Below are 11,044 nucleotides of genomic sequence, written 5' to 3'. Positions count from 1 at the left end.
CCCTACAGAGCTGGTTGGCAACAGACAGTGCTGGTGCCTCCCCAGGGGCAGGACTTTGCCCTTGTCGGGGTTGGACTCCATTGAGGTCCCTCTGAACGGCAGCACAACCGTTGGCTCTATCAGTTGCTCCTCCCGGTCTTGTATCTCCTGCAAGTGACTGAGGTGCTCTCTGCCCTTCACCCGGGGCACTGATAAGGATGGTAAACAGAGCTCACCCCAGTAACAGGCTCAGACCTGTTTGGGCTGAAGGGAGCTTGAAGCTCCTCCAGCTCCAACCCCTGCCACGGGCAGGGACCCCTTCCACTGGAGCAGCTTGCTCCAAGCCCCTGTGTCCAACCTGGCCTTGAACACTGCCAGGGATGGGGCAGCCACAGCTTCTCTGGGCACCCTGGGCCAGCGCCTCAGCACCCTCACAGGGAAGAGCTTCTGCCTAAGAGCTCATCTCAGTCTCCCCTCGGGCAGGTTCAAGCCATTCCCCTTGGCCTGTCCCTACAGGCCCTTGTCCCAAGCCCCTCTGCAGGTTTCCATATTCAAACGCTGCTCTCCTTGCACACGTCAAACAGTGTTTAACCTCTCAGGAGTCCTAGCTGGTGTTTTGCATCAACTGCTGCTTTGCAGAAGCCGAGTGCAAGGAGAAAATGAAAGGCAGGAATAATCACTAATTGCTTATGAGGACCATGTGCTGCTGTGTGGGTGCTCACAAAGCACAACAGGATTCTGCTTGCTGAGCAAGGCGGATTCAAGCAGAGCAACTTATTCTTGTGCTGAATGGTTTTTCTTGGCAGGCGGATAAAGCTGAGCTGACAGGATGACAAGTACCAGCACCAAGAGCAGCTATGTGGAACAGTCCCGGAGAACACTCTGCAAGAACCCATTTCTCAGTATCAAGGTAAGCACCTCCTGCTTTCTGTAACACCCCCTTGTATTACAAAGGATACTCCCTGGTAAAGAGGAGTTTGGCTTTCTGCAGAGGAGGCCACAGGGATGCTCAGGGGCTGGAGCAGCTCCTGTATGGAGCCAGGCTGAGAACATTGAGGCTGTTGAGCCTGGAGAAGAGAAGCTGCGTGGAGACCTCAGAGCAGCTTCCAGTGTCTGAAGGGGGCTACAAGGATGCTGGGGATGGACTCTTCATCAGGGACTGGAGTGATAGGACAAGGGGTAACGGGTTCAAACTGAAACAGGGCAGACTGAGATGAGCTCTTAGGCAGAAGCTCTTCCCTGTGAGGGTGCTGAGGCGCTGGCCCAGGGCGCCCAGAGAAGCTGTGGCTGCCCCATCCCTGGCAGTGTTCAAGGCCAGGTTGGACACAGGGGCTTGGAGCAAGCTGCTCCAGTGGAAGGGGTCCCTGCCCGTGGCAGGGGTTGGAGCTGGAGGAGCTTTAAGTTCCTTTCATCCCAAACCATTCCTTGGTTCTATGATAAGCCAGAGCCAGTCTATAACAAAGTCACCAAGGCAGAGGGTTACCAGAGCTGCGGAGGCTGGAGGCACAGCAGAGGGTGCCCTACAGCCCGGAGGGTTCACCCCCATCCTCTTTCCCATCCATTCAGCAGTTCTCTTTTCAGTCACCAGCAAGATGGGCTTTAAAGTAAACCCCATTGACTTTTTCCCTGTGGAAATGTTCTAAAGGGGTTGAAGCTTCAGAGATCAGAGCTGCTGAGGTGCAGTCAGCTTGGTCCGTGAGCAGGATCAACATCTCCTTTGCTGAGCAAAGGTATCTGTGAAGGCAGATGCAGAGGAAACTCTTAGGGGGAGTATTTCAGGCCAGACCTGGGCAGGGCAATGGGTAGCTCTGAAGCTGCCCATGTCTCCTATTGCTTATTGCTGTTCTGCAGCACACCCTGAGAAGGGCAGAGGCTTTGGTGGAGACCAGCCCTGCTCCTGATGGACACCTCACTGCTGGGTTGCTGCTTGGGAAGCTCAGCAGGGAGATCCTGATGGATCTTTCCAGGTCAGAGCAGCGTTGCAGGAAGCTGGAGGGATCATTGCAATCACAGCAACCTCAATGAAGCCATGGCCAGGCCTTATCCTGCCATTGCCAGGCATTACCCTGGCTGCAGCCCATGGCCAAAAGGAGCAAATCCTCCTTTCCAATTCTATCCTTCACATTTAAACTGCTGCAGAACCTGTTTCCAGCCCCGAGGCAGAGCTGACCTGGCCACGCATGTCACCAAGCACACGACTGTACTCAGCACAGGATGTTTTTCCCCAGTCTCCTCTCTTTTTGTGTGGTTTTCTGGGGTGGTTTTTTTTTTGCTTTCAAGAAGTTAGGTCACCGTGTCCGGTTTCTAAATGACTTCCTTGGAAAACATCACTTCAAGCCCAGGGTTTGAATCGTTCTTGCAGAAGCACAAACCCATTGCACAATGTGGTTTATGTGCTTGACATGGCTGGAGGACCAAAAATCACAGCGCTGCAGTTTATATATATAGATGTAGCTCCAGAGAGAGGGAATGTGACATGAAAACTGGTTGCCACGTATCAAAATGCAGCTGAGAAGCTGTCCTTCTGGGAATGATCCTGGGACTGATGGTCCCTGAGCTTTTAGAGGTACTGGGCATGAATCCCTATAGTCCATCAGAGCAGGTTAAATCAGGTTTGCTGCTCCTTCCATTGAAGTCCAACCTCTTGTCTTGGCTTCAAGCAGCATTAAGCATCCAATGCTGGACGCATGAGTTTGGGAAAAGCTGCTTATGCAAACACATGGAGAAGTAGTTTGGGATCCTCTGGTGGAGACTGCTGCAGAAGGAGAAACGTTTTTGGGAAGACTATGTGGTTATTATGGTAACAGCTCATCTGCAGATGAAGGGGAAGGAGGTTGGGACTGATTCATTGCTTGGCAGCAAAGCATAGTCCATAGCGTGATCCACTACAGGCAACAGAAGGAGGTTTTGTCCAATAAAACTGGGATGTCTGGAAGACCTGAAAGGCCACTTGGACACTGAAGGCTGTGATTGTTGGTGTGGTCACTGCTGGGTCATCTGAAGTGCACGTTTTCAGGCATCATGCCATTGAAGAAGTGTGCAGTTCTGGTGTCCTCAACATAAAAAGGACATGGAGCTGTTGGAACAAGTCCAGAGGAGGCCACGAGGATGCTCAGGGGCTGGAGCAGCTCCTGTATGGAGCCAGGCTGAGAAAGTTGGGGCTGTTGAGCCTGGAGAAGAGAAGCTGCGTGGAGACCTCAGAGCAGCTTCCAGTGTCTGAAGGGGGCTACAAGGATGCTGGGGAGGGACTCTTCATCAGGGACTGCAGTGACAGGACAAGGGGTGATGGGTTCAGACTGAAACAGGGGAAGTTTGGATTGGATCTAAGGAAGAAATTCTTTACTGTGAGGGTGGTGAGGCACTGGAATGGGTTGCCCAGGGAGGTTGTGAATGCTCCATCCCTGGCAGTGTTCAAGGCCAGGTTGGACAGAGCCTTGGGTGCCATGGTTTAGTGTGAGGTGTCCCTGCCCATGGCAGGGGGTTGGAACTGGATGATCTTAAGGTCCTTTCCAACCCGAACCATTCTATGATTCTATGAAGCTCCTCTTGGTAGGGTCATGCATGGGAAGGTGAGCGGCCCCACAGGGGTGCCATGGTCTCATGGGCACGTGCTTCCCATCCCTGCCAACCCCTGCCTGTTGCCATCCAGCACCTTGAGGATGTGCCCAATAACATTTCCCTCTACTGTGCTCTGGGCCAGTTCTGCACCCAGCTCTGGGCTTAGAGCAGCTCCAGTGCCTAAAGGGGCTGCAGGAAAGCTGGAGAGGGGCTTGGGACAAGGGCCTGTAGGGCCAGGCCAAGGGGAATGGCTTGAACCTGCCCGAGGGGAGACTGAGATGAGCTTTTAGGCAGAAGCTGTTCCCTGTGAGGGTGCTGAGGCGCTGGCCCAGGGTGCCCAGAGAAGCTGTGGCTGCCCCATCCCTGGCAGTGTTCAAGGCCAGGTTGGACACAGGGGCTTGGAGCAAGCTGCTCCAGTGGAAGGGGTCCCTGCCCGTGGCAGGGGTTGGAGCTGGAGGAGCTTTAAGGTCCCTTCACCCCAACCCATTCCATGACCTTAATCATAGACATTCACCCTCTGTGGCAGCTTCAGCCCTTGATGTTCTCTGCTCTATGCTTTAGTTCAGGAGCAAACCAGAGCTTTCCTGCCCCAAGCCTTCATTACCAGTGGGTCTGCACAGTGGCAAAGGGCTTGTGCCCAATTACACGCAACTGGTTTGGATTAAACTGGCACAAGCTGATTTGTCGCAGAGCCCTTTTCTCCTCTCTGTAAGCACAACCCAATGCACAGGCTATTATCATGTGCTGAGGCACAAAACCCTTCCTTAAAATAGCAGCAGAAGTCTCCCAAACACATGGGAGCAGCATGATGGGGACTTCCCTGTGGCAATGGGGGCAGGAGTGTGCAGCTTTCAGAGCCCTTACATGGAGGATTTGTTGCCAGACTGCACCAACAACACTAGAAACACAATGGAGGCTTTGTAAGATGTTTGCAGAGCACCAAGAGAGGAGCTGTTGGGGTCTAATCCCCAAGGTCTGCAATTTATGGGCTGCTGAGGTTTGAGTACATCACTGTGTTCTCTTACATGGATGGACTGGGAGCAGCAATAAGTCACCGACAAGACACAAGGCTTGGTAGGGCAGAGCCTGCAAAAATAGAGTTAAAAATATATAGAGAAAATACGTATTTTATATATATAAAATATAGATAACATATATTTAAATATACATAATATAATTAAATATAACTATAAATTATAATTAAATTACCTTTAATATAATTTTATATGACATAATTTAACATATTATATATATTTTACGTATTTATAAATGAAAACATAGAGAAAAGCAGAAAATCGACGAATTCCTCCGATATTAATGATTGATGGCAGAGAAACCCCTCCTTCAGTGTGTGGTAGAGGGGAGATGCACCCATCCCAGGGCTGATTGTGGAGGATGCGGACATTGGGTTGGGACATCATTGCCTATGGGTTAAAGCACCTCAGCAAAGACCTGGCAGGGATTGCTGCCCTTCCCTCTGGGAAGATGCCCTCTCCATGGTGGGAAGTGGTGGTGGCACATCCCCAGAGGAGGAAGGTTGCTCTTCTGGCACTGCAGGGGGGTTGTCTGTGGTAGAGGGACCTTGGTACCAAGCACCCTCTGCCCCTGCTCTAGTTGCTGTGGTGGGAGTGATCTCAACACAGAGCCTGAGCAGGCTCTTATAACAACACCTCCCAGCTGTTTATTGAAGTAAGCTATTAATGAGCCTCTCCCTTCCTTCCTCCTCAGCTACACCAGCGCCTGTTTGGATTCTCTGGGTTGTTTTAGTTCTACTGATGTAGAAGGGATTTGTTAGAAGCACGGCTGAGCCGTTTGTGGGAAAGAGCTGGGCTCGGGGCTGCTCCTGGCTTTCTGTGGGTGCATCCTGCTGTCAGGATCCAGGTCTTGGGAAAGGCTTAGTGTCTGCAGACCCAGGTCACCTTCAGACCCTTTCCTGGGGTAATCCATCAGATCCAGGCTGGCTGATCCCACCAGCCGATGTCCAAGCATGGAAGGACCCCAGCCTCAAGCCCTTGGGAGAAGTCACCAGATGGCATGGAAAGGTGACACAGAGGATCTGCCTGCCCTGTGACAAGGACTGTGTCCCAGATCCAGCTGGGAAAGGCATAGGGTGGCATCTGAGACTGTGTGTGGTCAGCCCTAGACCAAATACCGTGGTCCAAATACTATGGAAGGCCCCATAGGAGCCCTGTGATAGATGCGCTGCTGGGGCTCGACCACCCATCACCATCATCCCATTGCAATGGGGCACACTGGGAATCACACACTAGCCATTATCAGCTCTCTGTGTCTTGCCATGAAAGTATTTCCCAGCCTAAAACTGCCCCATGGTGAGCATGGTTGTCCACAATGAGACCCTGAGGAGCAAGAAGGAGACTTACAGGGCTTTAACCGCAAGACCTTCCATTTTGCTGCCTTAGGAAAGTAAATCACCACCACGGAGAAATGGGAAACACACAAATTCTGGGAGATCCTAGAAAAAAGGAGTATTTTTCTATGTGATTTCCCAGAACCAGTCGACTTCGGATCCCTGTGGAAGTAGGAGAACAATGGTCTTCACGTTCCTCTTTGTTTCTTCCTTCTCAACCATTTCCATCTTATAGAATCATGGAATGGTTTGGGTTGGAAAGGACCTTTAGATCATCCAGTTCCAACCCCCCTGCCATGGGCAGGGACACCTCACATTAAACCATGGCACCCAAGGCTCTGTCCAACCTGGCCTTGAACACTGCCAGGGATGGAGCATTCACAACCTCCCTGGGCAACCCATTCCAGTGCCTCAGCACCCTCTCAGTAAAGAATTTCTTCCTTATATCCAATCTGAACTTCCCCTGTTTCAGTTTGAACCCATTACCCCTTGTCCTGTCACTACAGTCCCTGATGAAGAGTCCATCTCCAGCATCCTTGTAGCCCCCTTCAGACACTGGAAGCTGCTCTGAGGTCTCCACGCAGCTTCTCTTCTCCAGGCTCAACAGCCCCAACTTTCTCAGCCTGGCTCCATACAGGAGCTGCTCCAGCCCCTGCTCATCCTCGTGGCCTCCTCTGGACTTGTTCCAACAGCTCCATGTCCTTTTGATGTTGAGGACACCAGAACTGCACACAATGCTCCAAGTGAGGTCTCCCGAGAGCAGAGCAGAGGGGCAGGATCACCTCCTTCGACCTGCTGGTCACACTGCTCTTGATGCAGCCCAGGATACGGTTGGCTTATCTTGATTTTGACTTTAAATGTTCCCTTCCTTTCTCTGGGGTTCTGTGTCTAAAACCCTGTGTGCAGCATCCACTGCAGTTACCACGAGGACATCGAGGTTTCTTATAAACCTCTTGGTCTTTGCTCTTTCAACACACACAGTGCAAAGTGTTAAATGTTGGCTCCTCTCATGTGCTGGGGTTTTAGCACTCATTGCATAAAAGGCAAATGCTGAAGGGAAGAGATGGAAGTGTTTAATTAGAACCTGCTATTGATGGCTTGATCTCCAGCAGCTCCGCTGAGCAGCCCCTGGGTATTTCCTTCCCTTCCTTTCATCCTGCTCTTGGATGCCTTTGCAGCTCTTTCGTCATCCCTGCTCCCTCTGTGGGACTTGGTGCATGTCTGAAGGCTCCTGCAGGGCTGTGTTTAACCACCCCACCAGCTCCTGGTGCTACCAGGACTCCTGTTGTCCACCTCCAGTTTCCTTAAGCTGCTTCAGTCCCCTCAGGATGTCCCAGCACCAATGATGTCCTCATACCCTTGCATTGACCCTGGCTTTTGCTCATCCCTATTGCATCCCTATTGCACCCATGACCTGTGGTGTGGATGGCACCTCCAAACCCAAGCAGGCTGCAGGGACACAGGTTGTGGTGCTCTGCAGGCTGCAGAAAGTGCAGGATCCTCCTTCCAGTGCATGGTTTTGGTCTGGATGAACATTGCTGCAGGCAGCAGCTTGCTGGGAGGAAACCAAAACCCTCTGGTGATGAGCATCGTGGTGTGATCGCATTTCTGGGCTCCTTAGAGCAGCTCCAGTGCCTAAAGGGGCTACAGGAAACCTGGAGAGGGGCTTGGGACAAGGGCCTGTAGGGACAGGCCAAGGGGAATGGCTTGAACCTGCCAGAGGGGAGACTGAGATGAGCTCTTAGGCAGAAGTTGGAACTGGCTGAGCTTTAAGGTCTCTTCCAACCTGAACCATTCTATGATGCTGTGATCTGAAGAGCAGGACCATTCCTAGCAAGCATTTGGGGTGAAACCACCCTGTTTTGAAGGCTCAGTGAGTTTGGTAGGATGGGTGCAGCCTGTTCCCTTCCCACTGACCTTGGTACCAGAGACTGGACCCTGATCTGTTTTGTTTGCAAGTGTAGGCTCATCCTTTGGGACTTGGCCAAAACTAACCTTGCATTAGAGTGGAGGGGACCTGAATCAGGGCTCTTGGTGTCACACTCCTCTTCCAAGGTTTGTGAGTAGACAGGATCCACAGCCTGTGCTTTGAGAGAGTGGGCAGGGATGCTCTAGGTTGGGAGGTTTGTTTCCTGGGAGCTGATAAGCCCATCTAATGTGATTTTAACGTGTTGCCTTCATTCCTGACAACCCTGCTGTCCGCTGCTTCTCCCTCCTCTTGCTGGGAGCAGGAAGGAGCAGGCTCTGCTGACAGGAAAGGTTCAGATGAAAGCAGGCTTCCTTAGCCCTGCTGAGGCCTCCTGGGGCAGAAGTTCACTGTGGTTGTGCATGTCCCTATGACCTCTGGCAACGTGGAGGTGCCTGTGGCTCTGAGGCAGAGCTGAGCTTATGCCCTCCTCAGGGAGAGCTCTAACTCTGTTTGCTGGGGTCACGCTGGTGTCAGTGATGGTGTCTTCTTCCAGGCGTGAAAAGCATCTTTCCTGCCCATCCAGGTCAAGAGCCAGATGTCCTGAGCAGATACAGGGATGTAAACAAGCGGCTCTGGGCTGCAGGACAAGCCCAGCATCGCCTGTGCAGCCAGAGCACATGGATCTCTCCAGCAGATCTGGAGTCCATGAGTCTGCTCCTGCCTTTCCTGGCAGATCAGCAGCCGTGCTGTGATCTGATGGCAAACAGCAAACAGCTCCTGGAGCCAGAACTGGAGTCCTTGCCTGGTGCTGACACCGAGGCACTGCGAGTCCTTTACAGGGATTTAGTGCTTTAAAGTGCCAATATAGGGGAGAATAAAACACCAGATTCCCATTCCCAACCCATTTTGACCTCCTGAGCTGAAGAGGATGGGGGGGGCAGTGGTGTGCAGCTGATGTAAACCATCATGCCATGAAGGTCCTGGGTACCCACTGAGCTGTGTGCTATGAATGCCCGGGTAAAATATGAATCTAGCTTCGGAATTTCCATCTGAACTTGTGTATTCAGGAAGCAGTGGCTGGATATAGCCAGCCTGTCCCGCAGGAATGCAGGAGTTTCAGCAAAGCTGGCTCTGGGAAAGCTTCCCTTTGGCTGGGTGACATTTTCCTTGTCCAGACATAGATTGTGACATGAGCCTGGAAGGGGGAAGGTCCTGGCTGGCATCCTGCTTTGCATGATGCCAACGCCATCACTCGTGCTGGTGGTACCCGTACTCCTGTGCGCCAGCTCTCGGGGAGCCAAGGGAGCTTCACCGTTCTTGTTGTGTTCTAAACTGTCCCTCTGCTTACAGAGCGGTCCAGTTTGGCAGTGACCACGCTTCAGCCCTGGATCAGAATGAGACACAGCAGAAATCCAGGCCGGGCTGAGCAGCTCCTCTGGGTGAAACTGCTCTCTGATGAGAGCTGGCTGCAGAACGCACAGAGCCAGAGCAATGCCCTGCCCTGGCCAGGGACTGGGAACAGGTCTGCCAAAGCAGTGCCTGTGGATCTGGGGTTGTGTCCAAGGCTGAGGGCAGCAGCTCTGCAAGGACCCAGGATACCCAGTGCAGGGAGAGGGCTGCACCCCAGAGTGTGAGCAGCAGCTCAGGAAGGGGATCCTGCCCCTCTGCTGCGGGAAGGGGAGACCTGAGAGCAGCTCCAGTGCCTAAAGGGGCTGCAGGAAACCTGGAGAGGGGCTTTGGACAAGGGCCTGTAGGGACAGGCCAAGGGGAATGGCTTTAACCTGCCCGAGGGGAGACTGAGATGAGCTCTTAGGCAGAAGCTCTTCCCTGTGAGGGTGCTGAGGCGCTGGCCCAGGGTGCCCAGAGAAGCTGTGGCTGCCCCATCCCTGGCAGTGCTCAAGGCCAGCTTGGACACGGGCTTGGAGCAAGTTGTGAGCTCCAAGTGAGGTCTCACGAGAGCAGAGCAGAGGGGCAGGATCACCTCCTTCGACCTGCTGGTCACGCTGCTCTTGATGCAGCCCAGGATACGGTTGCTTTCTGGGCTGCGAGCGCACACTGCAGCCGGCTCATGTTCATTTTCTCATTGACCAACACCCCAAGTCCTTCTCTGCAGGGCTGCTCTGAATCTCTTCTCTGCCCAACCTGTAGCTGTGCCTGGGATTGCTCCCACCCAGGTGTAGGACCTTGCACTTGGCATGGTTAAACTTCATCAGGTTGGCATCAGCCCAGCTCACAAGCGTGTCGAGGTCCCTCTGGATGGCATCCCTTCCCTCCATTACCATTGATGGTGGGTAATTCAAAGGCTCATGGGGACAGCTTTATGCGCAATGATCATGCCTTTGTGTAGGAGCTGCAGTGGGTTGTGTTGCAGCTCACAGTAACCATGCTGGATGCTCTCTTTCTGTCTTGGCAGTTCTTTGTCTTCTGCCATGGGTTTCTGCAGCTCTCCCAGCTCCTGGTCTCTGGATATCTGAAGAGCTCCATCTCCACCATCGAGAGACGATACGGCCTCTCCAGCCAGACCTCAGGGCTGCTTGCATCCTTCAATGAGGTGAAAACCAGCTTCCTTCTCCTGGTGAACGCTCTCCCCACGCTCCTGCTGTTCCCCGGTGAGACCTCTTGGTCTGTGTGTCCTGCTGCAGGTTGGGAACACGCTGCTCATCGTCTTCATCAGTTACTTCGGGAGCCGGGTGCACAGACCTCGCTTCATCGGCTGTGGTGCCATCCTCGTCTCCCTGGCTGGGTTCCTCATGTCTCTGCCCCACTTCATAACGGGACCCTACAAGTATGACCAGTCCATTGCCAGTAGGTACTCTAGGAACTTATCTTATGCCTTTTGGGACAATAAAAATGAGACCTTCCCTGGAGGGGTTGGGAGCTGCAAACAGCGGGTTTGCCCTCAAGGAATTTGAATTGTCTGGGATTGAAATCATCTCAGTCCTAAGAGGCAATGGAGGATGGAAAGCAGAGCCAGGGATAGCTGGAACCATGGGAAAAGCCATGAAAAGAATCAAAGCATAGGCTGTTCCTCTGTTTCTCCTTGTCTTCTGCACATCCACACAGCAAACAAACCCTGGGTACCGGGAAGGTCTTCTCCAGCCATTGGGGCTCTCGTCTTCCATAAGTTGAACCAAGTTGTCCTCATGCACATGAACTCCTCCCTTACCGTCCTAACGTAGATAAGATAAAGTCTCATGAACTCTGTCACCCTTATGGGGAGGAAACAGGAG

General features: G+C 52.7%; 1 protein-coding gene across 1 annotated transcript in view; it reads left to right on the top strand.

Moving 5' to 3' along the window:
* Nucleotides 1-808: 808 nt before the first annotated feature.
* Nucleotides 809-11,044, top strand: part of SLCO2B1 (solute carrier organic anion transporter family member 2B1) — a gene marked incomplete at both ends in the record, with an annotated part of 43,321 nt that continues 33,085 nt past the window's right edge. The window contains 3 exons of the mRNA XM_080612760.1: nt 809-889; nt 10,228-10,365; nt 10,457-10,619. Of these exons, the coding sequence (XP_080468886.1) occupies nt 809-889; nt 10,228-10,365; nt 10,457-10,619 (382 nt within the window). The remainder of the gene's footprint in view (nt 890-10,227; nt 10,366-10,456; nt 10,620-11,044) is intronic.

Source organism: Psittacula echo (assembly GCF_963264785.1).
Source record: "Psittacula echo genome assembly, chromosome: 3".
NCBI lineage: Eukaryota > Metazoa > Chordata > Aves > Psittaciformes > Psittacidae > Psittacula > Psittacula echo.
This window is presented reverse-complemented; position numbering and strand designations above follow the sequence as displayed.